Below are 15,204 nucleotides of genomic sequence, written 5' to 3' on the forward strand. Positions count from 1 at the left end.
TGTTACAACAGAGCAGAGGGGCAGGGAAGGGGCAGAGTTGGAAGGGCCAGGGGCTGTGCCAGGGGCTGTGGTCTCTCTCCTCTGATTGAGCAAGAGGTTTATTTTCCAGCACTGATGTGGTGATCAGCTCAGTGGTTCACTTCCTGGGATGCAGGTACCCGAGCCAGGCCAAGTTTCTGCTGCCTTTTCCTCCCACAGCCCCTCACCTTGATGGTGAACCCCTTCTTGCTCAGCTCATCCAGGAACTTCTTCCTCTTGGTCTCCTTCTCACTGCCCACTTCATGGATGTCACTCACCAGAACGAAATCCCACTTCTCTTCACTCTACCCACAAAACCACCAAGGAATTATTAGGGATGGAAAGCTGAGAGCTCTCCCTCCCCAGCTCCAGCCTCTGAGAGGTTTGGACCTTCATTGTGGCTGCGTAGAGGGGAACTGGGAATGAGCAAGGGAATGGAGAAACTGAGGCAGCTGCTTCCCTGGCACTGCCCTGCTCCCCTCTCTGAGCTTGGCTGAACTCGCTGTGGGTGCAGAGGGAGCAGAGCTTACCGGGGGGGTGAAGGGGTCCGTGTCCTCCACAGGATAATCCCTCCAGGGAGTCAACAGAATTTCATCATGCTGAAAAGAAAACCAGTGAAGGGAAGGCTTCAGTGGGCTCCCTGGGACATCCTGCGTTTTTCTCTCCCAGCAGCCTCGAGGGGATGCCCAGGGAGGAAGGTGAGAGCAGTCTTGTCCAAAACCTTCTCCTACCCACTCCTGGTTGCCTGTTTGGGGCTCTCCTGAGCCAGCTGGGGATTTGTGTTCTAGGATGATGGAGGGACCGCTGCCCTGTGAGGGTGTGCAGCCTCCTCTAGAACTCACGATGCCCAACGGTGCCCCGGGGCTGTGAGGGAACTGGCCAGGAGAAAAAAAACCTCAGTCTGCTCCGGACTTTGCTCCTTCTTGTTTCACCTGATGCCCTGACATTTGTACTGGAAGAGTGTCAACACTTCACCCTGTCTCTCCATGCTACAGTGGATTTTACGGGCTCTAATCAGGCTTTTCCATTCGTCTGTTGTTCCCGTCAGATAGGGCACTGCTGGCTTTTTGGGGAGGGTGGGGAAGGTACTTTTAAATTCCAGTGAAGGGAGAGCGAGGCACAGACAGGCTGGCACAGCCTTGCAGCAGAGCAGGGGGAAAAAAATCCTTGGAAAACATGTTGGATGCCTCAGTCTGCAGCACACTATCAAGGAATATCCTCAGTTGTAAGGGACCCACAAGGATCATCGACTCCAGCTCCTGGCACTGCACAGAACCACCGCAAAAGTCCACGTGCTTGAGAGCATTGTCCAAATGCTGCTGGAACTCTGGCTTTTCCCTCCTGTGTGTCCCTGGTTCTGGAGAGAACAGCTGTGCAGGGGCCAAGGCAGCTCCCACCTTCCTGTTTACAGGGAATTACGCTTGGATACCCAAGGGTGCAGCTCTGGGTGAGCACAAAGCAGGTAATCCTGGAACGGTTTTTGTTGGAAGAGACCTTAAAGCCCATCCAGTCCCACCCCCTGCCATGGGCAGGGACACCTTCCACTAGCCCAGGTTGCTCCAAGCCCCATCCAACCTGGCCTTGGACACTTCCAGGGATGGGGCAGCCACAGCTTCTCTGGGCAACCTGTGCCAGTGCCTCAGCACCCTCACAGGGAAGAATTCCTTCCCAATATCCATCTAGCCCTACCCCCCTTCAGCTTAAGCCATAAGGTGGCCCTGTGGGTTTCTTTGCTGAGCTTTGCTGGGGCTCGTGGTGTGTCCCCACAAACAGCAGCACAGAGGGCTGGTGATGCAGTGCAGCAGAGGGAAGAAGCTGCCAGGGATGGGGGTATTGTCACCCAGGGTCACCAGAGACACTGTGACCTGAAAGACAGCCCAGCCAGACGGGTTCCTCCAGCTGTAATCTTGGGAGCAGAGCCGTGGTGGTGAAACCGTGCCCTGATGTAAGATCTGGATCCCAAGCTTTCACTGGAGAATGAGGCCATGGATGCAGGAGAGGCCAGGATGAGGAAAGGGCTGAAATGTTCCACCAGATCCTCGCTCACATGGATCAGCCACAGCACAGGAGCCATGAGGAGACTGACAGCCAGGAAGCCAAAGTGGGAATGCTCAAGAAGAGGAATGTTCTCACCCAGAGGTGCTGTTGTAACAAGAGCCAGAACTTCTCTTGGATAAAAGGTACTCAATTTAGGGCAAGAGGCAGAGGGGGGGGTTATGGTGTTGTCACCTGCTCTGCCAGAGCTCTAACCAGGTCTGGGGGGCAGGACTGGGTGTGGCAGTTCTCCCTGTCCCTGGCTGAGCTCTGCTCATCTGGGCACAGAGGATTGGGAGTGGGAGCCTCACTGGGCTCTGCCCTATTGCCAACACTCTGGTGCTGGCACGGATCTGGCCTGGCACAGCTCTCCCCTGTCGTGTGGGCTCATGCCTGCCTGGCTGGTTTCTCACAGCCTCCATGTGCACCAGCCTCGTCCTGCAGAGATTCCCTGCCAGCACCACCTGTGATCACGGGGCTGTGGAGGGGAAGCCACCTGTTGGGGACAGGGCGGTCTTGGGGCGTTCCTAAATGCCACCTCCTGTTCTCCTGCTGCTGCTGCTGACCCCAGTCGGAATCTTTTCCTAATATCTCATTTAACCCTACTTTCTGTCGGTTTGAAGCCATGGCCCCTTGTCCTGTCACTCCAGTTCCTGATGGGAAGGCAGAGATGTGTAGGCAGGGACAGCTGCAGAGGGCAGGGACTTCGGATCACTGTTATTCTCCCACACCTAGTTTTTTTGTCCCAGGGATTAGGGAGTTGGATCATGAGCAGGTGAGGCCACCTGGGCTCTGCAGTGGTTGTATGAACCCTGGACTCTATCCCTGCTCTCAGGGAGGACACTTTCACTCCCTCCTGCCCTGTGGTCAGAGCGGGATTTGGAAGTGCCACTGTGCAAAGGCATAGGAGAAGTGACTGGCACAATGGGAAGCAGGAATTTCAATGTTAAAAAGGGTTTCCGTGCCCTGAGGTGCCTCCAGGTATATCAGTGGTCCTTGCCCCCTGTCACAGGCCAGGTAACCCATTGCCCTGAGCATTCCTTCAGGGAAATGGCCACAGGCACCCCTGGGCTGGGGGCGGGGTCACCTGTGTGAGTAACTCAGGCCAAGGACCTGGATAGGATCCGGCATCCTTGTGTTCCTTTCCAGTCATGGATTGGTGAGGGTTTGGGCTGTTCCCATCACCCACACCGAGATGATCAAATTGCTCTTCTCTCCGGGATGTTTCTCACGCAGCTTCCCTTGGAGCACTTCCATGTTACCTAATGGCTTCCTGAGAGAAGTGGGACAGCCTTCAGCTGGAGAGGCAGATGGCACACCTGGACCTTTACCACCTGCCCTGATCCAGGAGAATTTGCCTGGCTTTTTCAAGGGAAGGAAACCGCATCTTTCCTTCCAGTCTAGAGAAGAAAAACGGCAGCGCTGCCCCTGTACTGCTTTTGGAATACCCCAAAGGCTGGAAGCAGATGAGCGGTAGAGATCAGAGCTTAGTTCATCCCGTGTTTCCAAGGCACAGGTGCTTAGAGGTGCTGAAAAGCAACACCCTGGAAGTATTGGAGCAGTTTCTGTTCCTACCTGCATGGTGAAGCGGAGAGCCTTCCTCTGTCCTGGTGCTCCTCGGGGCAGATCCACAGGTAAGATGGGCTGGAGGCTCCTGGGCTTCCTTGTCGCGTGGTTTCCGTCCCCAGCTCCTTTGCCCGAGGACTCATGTGCAGCGCCCTGACTTCCGTGTGGGACTCCCGTCTGCCTTGGGAGGGAGCTGATATCGGGAGGAGGTGAGGAAGCTGCCCTTCACCCTCGCTCAGAGGAGTGGCAAGCCCAGAACCGCCCAGCACCGGGGCAGGTAAATGTGCCGGGATCCTCCTGCGGCCCCAGGGCTCTGCCACCCTCCTCTGCCCCTCTCCATGCCAGTGTCATATCCTGCAACATCCCCGAAGAGGTGCCACAGAGGGGCCAAAAGGAGGAAGCACCTATCAGCAGAAGCTCTAGAAAGCTCTAGAAATCTCTTCACGCCTCACTGGCTGGTAAAGCAGCTCTGGAAGCTGTGTGCTGTTTTCCCCCCCCCCAATTGTAACAGTGCTGTCAACCTGGCTTTGGACACTTCCAGGGATGGGGCAGCCACAGCTTCCCTGGGCTACCTGTGCCAGGGCCTCTCCACCCTCCCAGGGAAGGATTTCTTCCCAATATCTAATCTAAACTTGCCATTCCTTCCCAATATCTAATCTAAACTTGCCATTCCCTCTTGTCCTGTCACTCCAGGCCCTTGTCCAAAGCCACTCTCCAGCTTCACTGTGGGCTCCCTTCAGGTGCTGGAAAGCCACAATTAGGTCACCTCGAAGCCTTGTCTTTTCTAGGCTGAACCATCCCAGTTCTCCCAGCCTTTCCTCATAGCAGAGGTGCTCCAACCCTCTGATCAGCTTGGTGTCCTTCCTCTAGACTCACTCCAACAGGTCCATGTCCTTCCTGTGCTGGTGCCCCCAGAGCTGGATGCAGTGATCCGGTTGGGATCTCACATGAGCAGAGCACAGAGGCAAAATCACCTCCCATCTGGAGCTGTGGCTTGGAGCAGGGAATGAATTCTCACAAAAGGTGAGTGAAAAGGTGGTTATGTGTAAGCCAGGTCTCACAGTTCCCCTTATACCAGCTTTCTGGGGGGTTTGTTACTTTAATTTCCAAATAGGAAGAGCTGCCTTTCCTGGGAATAGCAAGAAGATCAGTAACTGCTCTGGATTCCCTTGTGCACTCCAACAGCGTTGCTGTGGGTTACCCTAAAATAAGTCCTGGGGGGGTAATGCAGCTGTGTCCTGGGACAGGAAAGGCAGCCAGCATGTCCAGAGTGGTGTTCCCAGTCCAGCCACCACCACCCTGTGGCTTTGCCAAGTGCCTTGAACAGACCCCAAACTAGACCTGTGGGTTATTAAACAGGGGGAAAAAAAAGAGTTGTCTTCCAAATGTCCTGCTGTGTGTGAAACCAAGTGCAGAGGGAAGGCAGGGGCAGACCTTTACCCTCCCAGGAGTGATCCACAGGGATAGCCTGGAGCGGAGAACAGTCTACACGGGCAGCAGCTCTCCCTGGGTGTGGGAGCGTGTGTGTGCGTGTTTACCTGCAGAGAGCGAAGCCCTGTCAGGCAGCGCTTTCCACCTGCCAGCAGAGCAAAGACCTTTGCAGCGTGAGCGCGGCTGGTTCCAGGGAAACGAGATTACCTGTGGGTGGAACAGCCCCGTCGCTCCACCCACGCTCCGGCTCCTTTCTCCTGGGCAGGGGTGGGAGGACTTTGCTCTCCAGAGTGTGGGCATCCAACAGCAGTCCTGAAAGCCTGTGGGCGTTACCAGCCGGTGGGGAAGGCGAGTGTGTGCCCGCAGGTTGGCTTTGGGCGAGGTATCCATCCCCTGCAGCATCTCACGGCGCTCAGAGGAGACTGTGCTGCTGCTGCTCCTGTATAGGAGGAATTCGGCTTTGCCTGGGCAAGATTTATCTGCTTTTGCAGCAAGGCAGGTGACCAGGTCGATGCTGTCCCTCTTTCAGTACTTCCCTCCCCTCGTGCCATGCACCACCTCTGCATTTACTGCTCTGTGGTGCTGCCCGGGGCCGAGGACGGCGGCATGAAAAGCTGGAATCGGGGAGGGAGATGATGCACCCGCCAGGCTCTGGTGAAAAATCCTCTTGACGTGAGGTGCTGTGGAGCTCCGGCTCGAACCTGTGCCAAGGTATTGCAGCCACACAAACCCTGTGTGAGCAGGGAGAATTACTTAAGGTCTGATCAGCTCCGTGGCTGCTGGGGCTGGTCACACACCCCAACCCACCGATGGACTCCGGCCGCCTGGGGCAGCGGTTTGACCCACGCTGAGCGTGTTGGCACTGCAGCTCCAGCAGCACTCCCTGACCTGTTAGTCCTGGCTGGATGTGGAGAGGGTAACTCCCACCCAAGGAGGGGTAACAGACCACTGAGGCTTTTTGTGTGTGAAACCACTCCAGCCACAGAGGCTGCCTGGCCACCTCAGCTGGCAGTGATGCTTTCCGAGTGTCCAAAGGAACACCTCCCTAATTCAGGATGGTGCTAAAAGATTTATTTGCTCTTTTCAGTTCCCTGCATCTTGGATTTTTAATTTTTTTTTTTTTTTTTCACCCAGGAGAAGCCTAAAAAGGGAATTGCTCTCCTCTGTACCTGACTTAGAAGGAGAGGATCCTTCTGGGAGAAACTCAGAATAAAGGCTCTCCTAGCTCCAAACTATTCTTTCCAACTGCAGCTTGTGGTGGTCCTTTGCAACTTGGGATATTCTGTGATCTCTTGGAACAAGGTGAGTGCCTCCAGGTCTCATAAAGCATCACGGGGTCACCAGTGTTTGAGGTTGAGGGGGGATTGTGCAGCAGCCAGAAATGTCCCTTATACGTCCCAAAATTGTGTTTTACTGGTTTTATCTCCAAGGGCAGGAGTTTCCCAGATTCTCGGGGAATCTTTGGCTAAACCCCTCTCGCGCGGATGCGGCAACTACGGAAGTTGTGCTGTATCTGAGAGGGAAAACAGGCAGAAACGTGGCTTTGCCAGCCCATAAAAGCCCCTCACAGACAAATGAGTGATGATTGTGAGCTGGTGCTTCACGATAGCTGAACCCAGCCGGCTGCTGCCCTCCCGTGGCCAATTCCTTTATTTTGTAGAATCCTAGAATATGGGAATGGTTGGAGTTGGAAGGGAGCTTAAGGATCATCCAGCCCCACCTGCCACTAGACCAGGTTGCTCCGAGCCCCGTCCAACCTGGTCTTGGACACTTCCAGCGATGGGCAGCCACAACTTCCCTGGGAAATCCATTCCAGGGCCTCACCGCCCTCACAGGGGAGAATTTCTTCCCAATATCCCATCTAACCCTGTTGTCTTTCAGTATGTCATAGAACCACAGAATAGCTTGGGTTGGAAAGGACCTTTAAAGGTCATGTTGACTACTTACAGCCTTGTTAATGTTTCCTCTCATTTCTTTCATGGTTTTGTTTGTCTGCTCCTGCAGAGTGTTCTCTTCCCTCCGTGGTGCTTGGTGCTGTGTCAGGATCTTTCCAGAAAGCTGGATCTTTCCAGCCGTCCGGGACCAGCATGTCACATTCTGCATGAGGAGTCTGGCCAAGAAAAATCTGGAAAGAGCTGAGGAATTCTAAGAACACATCAGATCTGAGGGCACAGGAGCACGCAGCACCCTGCGTTCGAACTCTCCAGGTGCGGAACAAAAACATTTACCAGAAAAACACATTTCTGCAAACGCAAATCTGGCCACATATTTAATGTTTCATCACACAAAGATGTGGGAACTGGGACGGACGCGGCATCAGGGATGGGACTAATGGGAAAGCACAGTCTGGGGTACTTGAAAGCCACACGACAGTCTGGCAAAGAGCACTTTTCCCTGAATAATTCAAGCGAGTGAGCGCAGAAGGAAGCCGTTTTCTTTAATTAGCACTCTTTGGTTACTTTTGCCGAGAGATGCAGAGTTTTAGCATTGAATAACAACCCTGGCATAATTTGCAAATGCCGAGTATGTGCACTCATAGCCCAACGCTGTCACAGCTGAAAGGGCTGTTCTCTTTATTCGTTTATTTCCCCCTTCATCTGTGTGTTTTCGTGGAAAGGGTGCGGAGGCATCGGGGGTACCTCCTGTGAGGGGCACTGGGACCCCCACCCTTAGGGCACAGGGACCCCTGTGAGGGGCGGCTGAGGGGCACTGGTGGTCCCCCCCTGAGGGGCAATGGGACCCCTGCCCTGAGGGGCACCGGGTCTCCTACCATGAGGGGGGGCATGGGGACCCACGTGAGTGGGCATCAGGACCCCTGCCCTGAGTGGGCACCGGGACCCCTGAGAGGAGTGGCTGAGGGGCACTGGGGGTCCCCCCATAAAGGGCAATGGGACCCCTGCCCTGAGGGGCACTGGGTCTCCTACTCTGAGGGGCACAGGGACCCCTGTGAAGGGTGGCTGAGGGGCACCGGGACCCCCACCCTGAGAGGCACAGGGACCCCTGAGAGGGGTGGCTGAGGGGCACTGGTGGTCCCCCCATAAAGGGCAATGGGACCCCTGCCCTGAGGGGCACCGGGTCTCCTACCATGAGGGGGGGCATGGGGACCCACGTGAGTGGGCATCAGGACCCCTGCCCTGAGTGGGCACCAGGACCTCCACCCTGAGGGACTCTGGGGCCCCTGTGAGGGGCGGCTGAGGGGCACTGGGACCCCCACCCTGAGGGGCACGTGGACCCCTGAGAGGGGCGGCTGAGAGGCATCAGGGGTCCCTCTGTGAGGGGCAATGGGACCCCTGTGAGGGGCAGCTGAGGGGCATGGGGAGGTCCCCCCTTGAGGGGCAATGGGAACCCTGCGCTGAGGGGCACCGGGTCTCCTACTATGAGGGGGGGGCACAGGGACCCATGTGAGTGGGCACCAGGACCCCCACCCTGAGGAACTCTGGGACCCCTGTGAGAGGCACAGGGACTCCTGTGAGGGGCAGCTGAGGGGCACCGGGACTCTCACCCTGAGGGACTCTGGGACTCCTGTGAGGGGCGGCTGAGGGGCACTGGTGGTCCCCCCATAAAGGGCAATGGGATCCTTGCCCTGAGGGGCACTGGGTCTCCTACCATGAGGGGGGGCATGGGGACCCATATGAGGGGGCATCAGGACCCCTGCCCTGAGTGGGCACCGGGACCTCCACCCTGAGGGACTCTGGGACCCCTGTGAGGGGCGCTGAGGGGCACCGGGACCCCTGTGAGGAGCAGCTGAGGGGCACTGGGACCCCCACCCTGAGAGGCACAGGGACCCCTGTGAGGGGTGGCTGAGGGGCACTGGGACCCCTGTGAGGGGCAGCGGGACCTCTGTGAGGGGCAGCTGAGGGACACCGGGACCTCCACCCTGAGGGGCACAGGGACCCCTGTGAGGGGCGGCTGAGTGGCACCGGGACTCCCACCCTGAGGGGCACCAGGACCCCCACCCTGAGGGATTCTGGGACCCCTGTGAGGGGCGGCTCAGGGGCACCGGGACCCCTGTGAGGGGCGGCTGAGGGGCACCGGGACCCCCGCCATGAGGGGGCGCCTGAGGGGGTGGGGACGGGACACACGTCACCTGGCGCCGGTGGCGCCGCGCCAGGCGGTTGCCACAGCAACGGGGGGACGCCCCGCCCGGCCCCGCCCTCCCCCGGCGGGGCGCCCCGCGCACGCGCCGACGCGGGGTCGCGCGCGTGCCGCGTCACTTTCAGCCCCCCCCCGCCCCCCTCACCCCGTCCCTGCCCGGTCCCCGCCGCACCCGCCCGGTGTCCCCCGGGTCCCCTCCCGCTGTCCCCTCACCCCGCTCCCACCCGCCGCCATGAGGCGCGGCGACCGGCGGGTGCACGGCGGGGCCCTGGGCAAGGCCGCGCTGGAGGAGCAGCCGGGGCCGCCGCCGCCGCCGCCGCATCCCAACGGCGGAGCCCCCGGGGCCGAGCGGGACGGCAGCGGCCACCGCCGCAGCACCGAGTCCGAGGTGTACGACGACGGCACCAACACGTTCTTCTGGTGAGAGGCGCCCCACCGGGGGTGGGGGGTGGTCCGCCGGGGGCTTCTCCGCGGGGATGGGGTGGAACGAAGAATGGGATATGGGGGGTGGTCTTAGGGATGGGATATGGGGCAAGGACACTGAGGAATAGGATGGGGGGGCTGAGCAATGGGATATGGGAGAGGACACCGAGCAATAGGATAGAGGGGGAGCTGAGCAATGGGATATAGGGCAGGGACACTGAGGAACAGGATAGAGAGGGAGCTGAGGAATTGGATATAGGGCAGGGACACTGAGGAACAGGATAGAGGGGGAGCTGAGCAATGGGATATAGGGCAGGGACACTCAGGAATAGGATAGAGGTGGGGCTGAGCAATGGGATATGGGAGAGGACACTGAGGAATAAGGTATAGGGGGGGCTGAGCAGTGGGATATGGGGCAGGGACACTGCGGAACAGGATAGAGGGGGGCTGAGCAATGGGATATAGGAGAGGACACTGAGGAACAGGATGGGGGGGCTGAGCAGTGGGATATAGGGCAGGGACACTGAGGAACAGGATAGAGGGGGGCTGAGCAGTGGGATATAGGGCAGGGACACTGAGGAACAGGATGGAGGGGGAGCTGAGCAATGGGATATGAGAGAGGACACAGGAATAGGGTAGAGGTGGGGCTGAGCAATGGGATATAGGGCAGGGACACTCAGGAACAAGATAGAGGGGGGGCTGAGCAAGGGGATATGGGAGAGAGGACACTGCAGAGTAGGATAGAGGAAGGGCTGCGGAGTGAGATATGGGAGGGGGGACACTGAGGAATGGGATAGAGGGGGAGGACTGAGGAATGGGATATGGGGGGTCTGAAGGATGGAGGACACTGAGGTATAGGATAGAGGGGGACTGGGCAATAGGATATGGAGCAGGGACACTGAGGAATAAGATATAGGGGGGCCTGAGCAATGGGATATGGGAGAGGACACTGAGGAATAGGATAGAGAGGGAGCTGAGCAAGGGAATACGAGAGAGAGGACACTGCAGAGTAGGGTAGAGGGGGGGCTGGGGAGTGAGATGTGGGAGGGGGGACACTGAGGAATGGGATATGGGGGGGAACTGAGGAATGGGATATAGGGGGAGGACTGAGGAATGGGATGTGGGGGGTCTGAAGGATGGAGGACACTGAGGGGGGCTGGGCAATAGGATATGGAGGGGACACTGAGGAATAGGATAGAGAGGGTCTGGGGAGTGGGATATTGGCCAGTGGACACTGAGGAATGGGATAGAGGGGGGCTGAGCAATGGGATATGAGGAGGACACAAGAATAGGATAGGGGAGGCTGGAGAATTGGATATGGGGGGCTGAGGAAGGGATTATGGGGGGGGCACTGAGAAATGGGGTATCTATGGGAGCCTGAAGTATGGGATGTGGGCAGGGGGTCTGGGAGGGGAAATTAAAGGAGTTACTGCCCGTTTTCCGCTGTTCACGTTGCTCTGGCTTAGCTGGCACTGGTGCTGGAATAGGCTAAGGGTGTTTTCCTGGTAATTTAATGGGGCTCCTCTCCCAGTCCTGGTCCCAGCCCCTCCAAGAGCAGGACCCTTAGATCTTCCCCCTATCCCACTCGGCGAGTGCTGTGGAGGTGTTTTCCAACACCCTGGGAGCCCACTGTCTGCAGGCAAGCATTTCTGCTTGATTCCAGCTACCAGCATTGTTTATGCGAACCCCACCTCCTTCTCCCCCCTCCCTCAGTCTTGGAAGAGGCTTTTTTCCATCCGTGTTCTTCCCAGTAATCCTGGCAGACAGCCGAAGTTGTCGCGCCCCAGTCCTGTTGTGTTTTCGTGTGTCTTGGTCCATAAAACGGGTGCAGAAACCCACAGCTGACGGTGTTGGGCCAGCAGAGAAACCCAGCTTTTTGTCCTTGCGTTCAGTCCTTGCAGGAAGTGGTGTGTTTGTACCTGGAGAAGTGCTCCTAAACCCTGTCCTTGCTGGAGTCGTTCCACAAATCCCCTCTGCACACACACGTGTGCGGGTCCAGGGGTTTTTCTGCTTGTGCTGAACACACGTCCTTTTTGGTGAAGGAAACCAAGCTGACACTGCAGAGGCTCCTTTGGAATACGAGCTGAGGGCGATGGGATTTGGCTGGAGCCTGTGGTGGAGGAGCGGGAGGGGAGGGCACTTGGCTCTCACCCTGCCAATCTGGGCAGCAGCGGCGCTGAGGGTGTTGATCCCGATGAAGTAGGTGACATTCCTGCCAGTGCAAGCTGCAAAGGGGCACTGGGATGCTGCTGGATCCCGGCGGGATCTCTGCAGAACCCCGACAGGCGGGTGTAGCCGAGGCACACCGTGGTCTTGGGGACAAGAGGACCTTCCCTGGAGAGCACAGCACATGTAGGCTGAGTGAATCGCTGGGTCCTGGCGCCATCCTATAAATGGAAAATGGGTAAAAGTGTCCTTTCCTTACTCTCTGCTTCAGGTGGCTCTTGCCAGGTGTTTTGTGAGGCCCTAAAATGCTGATTTTTTTTTTTTTTTTTTTTTGCTGTAGAATCTCACCTCGTTGCACCTGTGGCGGTGGCAGGGCTGTCTGTCATCCCAGGATAAATGCTGTAATGCAGTCGGTGTGTCCATGTGGGTTGTTCATTTGGAAATCTGGATGTGCCTTGTTCTCTCAGGAGCTTCCCTGTGTCGGGTGGTCCCTTCCAGGAGGGCAGCAGGGACAAGCGTGTCGAGTTGTCCCTTAACTTCCCTATTTATCTGATTTTCTTTTCCCTGGTAACTTTTGCTGGCAGGCAGGAGTTTAAACACCTGGAAAAGTCCCAAGGCTTTTCCTGGTGTTCCTTTTGCCCTGTGCATGACAGAGTATCCTTTGGCAATGACTCAGTTCTTAAAGTGTACAAGTATAAAGATTATCCAGAGAAATTATTTTCTTCCTGTGACCCTTGGGACTCTTCTCGTGATGTGGAGGTGGCTGCAGGAAAGGGGAATTTGTGAGGATGCTCTGACTTTGGAAAAGTATGGAATGTACCTTCTCTTCGAAGTCCAGAAGTTAGGGATAAGGTTACCCCTGTGGCTTGCTCTGTTTGGAAGAATAAAAGGATTTGGGACCTGTAAACAGAAATCATTCCTGGAGCAGTTCAGTTCGCAGAGGCGATTTTCCTGCTACAAATGTGATCACTGGGAAAGGTGGAGCTTCCTAGCTGGCTTCCTGCTCTTCAGATCTGTTTGAAACTTTGGAAAACCAGTTGTGTGCTAATATCCCTGTTCTTATTCCACATCAATGGCTCGGGGCTGGAAAACACTCCATTGGGGGAACTTGCTCAGTCAGTGTGGCCTGGCAGCTCCTTTTGCCGCTGGTAAATGCCGAGGGAAGGAATCATTTAGATGAAGGGATCACGCAGTTGGACATTGTGTATGACTTTTCTCCTAAAATTTCTTGACCAACCTTGACTTCTGTATGTATTTCTTCTGTGTTACCTTGGCTTCTGTGTATATTTCATAGCTTGTCTTCAACAAAAGCAGGCCTTCCAGGAAAACATCCACCCAGCCGTGATTTGAGGATGTCGGGAGGTGCCAGATGTGCCTTTGCCACCACGCTGTGACTCTGTGGGTTAATTGCTTTTCCCGAGCCTTACTTTAATTTGGATTTGATTGGTTTAACGTCACCTCTTGATTATGGATGAGTTTTTATCTCTCACATTAATAATTCCATATCGCTTGTCACACGGGCGTGATGCGGTTGTGGTGTGGCAGCAGAGATCTGTGGAGCTCAGGAAGTTAAAATAAGTAGGAAAAGAAGGCAAAAAAAGGGAATGGCAGTGATTCTCTGGGCTAATACAGTGTTTGTGGGAATTATTTCAGCCTGTTTGGTGCACAGAATATGGAATTTGCAGCCAAGGAAGAGGCAGCCTCTGCCGGCGTGTTCCTCTCAGGTTTTTTTGGTGTTGTGAGAGTCTTCCTAGATGGCCTTGGAAATGAGGATGTGTGTGGGCAAACCAGCTGGTTTTGGAAAGATTTTGGGATTGGTGTTCGAACCAAAACATTCCTTATGGAGGTTGTTCTTATCTGTGGAAACACCTCTCAGGATTTGCTAAGGGCAGGTCTGGAGGAAGAGGTGGGGATTTATCCGGAAGAGAGGTTAGGGAGGCAGAAGATCCTCAGGCGGGCATGAGAAGTTCCTCAGCCTCTCCTGGAGGCTGGCTGTGGCACTTCCAAGACAGCATTCCTTGAGCTTGCTGGGAACTGAACATTGTGTGGATTTTTCCATGCTTTTTGGTTTTCCATGCTTTTTGGTTTCCGTGGTTTTGGGATTCCATGTGTGCCGAGCTGCCTGCTCGGGATTCACCACGCTGGAGCACGTTGCTTGTCTGGAGCAGGGGAACGTTGCTCCGGAGCCCTGGGTCACCCAGCCGTGCTTTTCCAGCCTGTGGGAATATGCTGGCAGGGCCAGGGAAGCTGGGACATCCAGGCCTTGTGCAATCCCACTGAGCTGTGTTCGCCAGCTGGTCGTGGATGAGGGGAGCTTTGTCCTGGGAACTGCGTTATATGGGAATGGCACTGCCCTTTCCTGAAAGGACAGGATTGCGTAGTTCTGCCAAGTGAGCTGGAAGTGCAGATGGAATATCTTTGTGCAGAGAACCTGTGAGAGTTTAATGCCCCACCTGGGCCTTAATTTTCTGTATTGTGCTTTTTTTGTAAACGCGCTCCCGAAGTTTTAAGGGAAAAAATGTGCTTAAAGTGTGTTACCTGTAATTCCTGGTCACCTGTCCCAGTGGGACTGCTCTAAACTAACGTCTGGAACACAGGTTTCTGTAGGTTTAAATATGAAAATGCTCAATAATTGAAATTGGAGCATCTGGGGAACTTCTGGGCTCTGTAGAACTTCGGAAACGTCGGAGAACTTGGTCCTTCCTCCTGATTAGAAGGAAAACGCCAGATTTGCCAGAGCTTTGCTGTTGTCCCGTGGTCCTGGTTCTCTGGAGGCCCCTGTCCCTGGGTTTGTTTGAGGAGAGGCACTGACTCAACGGCAAGGAAAATGCCCGGTGCTATTTTGGAGCGTCCCGAGTCCGTAGGGAAATTTAATCGGCGTCGTGTGACTCCAGGGACGTGCCCAAGACGTGGGGCTGCTCTAAGAATAGGGACTGTTTTGTTAACTCTGAGAGTTTAAACAGGTTTTAAAACGGCAGCCTGCAGCTTAAAACCAACAGGGATGTTTGTGTGGTTGGATTTCTGTTGGAGGTTTCCAGACACTCTCTCTCTGTCCCAGCAGTTTCAGTTGTGATCTTAATTTTGCATGTCAAAATATGGGTTGGTTTAAAATTGGTTCTAACTCTTGGTGTGTTTGCCCGTGTCTTATTCTTCACACAAACCCTCTGCTGCTGTTGGAGGGATGGGTTTGTTCTGCTGTTTGCCATATTTTCTTAGGATTCCCAACTGGTTGTGTTGGTTTGTGGAGGGTACAGAGAGCTCTGACATCCATTTAAAAAAAAAAATAAAAATAAAATCTCTCTCAGATATGCTTTTATGACGGTCATTATTTGGAATGAAGAAATAAATAATGAAAAAGTTGCTGATGGGACTGATTGAGTTTGCTGACAGATTCTTTCTCCAGCAGCAGCAATTAAGGAAACTTTTTAAACCCAAGGGGCAAACTAGACTGGCTCTCCTTCGGAATTTCGT

At 55.4% G+C, this 15,204-nt stretch overlaps 1 protein-coding gene and 1 long non-coding RNA gene across 3 annotated transcripts in view; both read left to right on the forward strand.

Moving 5' to 3' along the window:
- The first annotated feature begins 1,794 nt into the window (after nucleotides 1–1,794).
- LOC116788699 lies at nucleotides 1,795–5,507 on the forward strand. Its single transcript, XR_004357736.1, has 4 exons — nucleotides 1,795–2,198; nucleotides 3,289–3,895; nucleotides 4,489–4,641; nucleotides 5,315–5,507. It is a non-coding gene; the product is annotated as an uncharacterized LOC116788699 (long non-coding RNA).
- Nucleotides 5,508–9,292: 3,785 nt separating this feature from the next.
- PTDSS2 (phosphatidylserine synthase 2) overlaps nucleotides 9,293–15,204 on the forward strand; it is a 36,071-nt gene continuing 30,159 nt past the window's right edge. Inside the window, exon 1 of one of the 2 annotated variants that reach the window (XM_032690951.1) lies at nucleotides 9,293–9,564. In XM_032690951.1, coding sequence (XP_032546842.1) covers nucleotides 9,377–9,564 — 188 coding nt within the window. In that variant the 5' untranslated portion in view covers nucleotides 9,293–9,376. Of the gene's footprint in view, nucleotides 9,565–11,888; nucleotides 11,972–15,204 lie in introns of those variants that run through there. The other variant, XM_032690952.1, reaches the window with a different exon arrangement.

The sequence above is a fragment of the Chiroxiphia lanceolata genome, chromosome 6 (genome assembly GCF_009829145.1).
Source record: "Chiroxiphia lanceolata isolate bChiLan1 chromosome 6, bChiLan1.pri, whole genome shotgun sequence".
Lineage (NCBI taxonomy): Eukaryota > Metazoa > Chordata > Aves > Passeriformes > Pipridae > Chiroxiphia > Chiroxiphia lanceolata.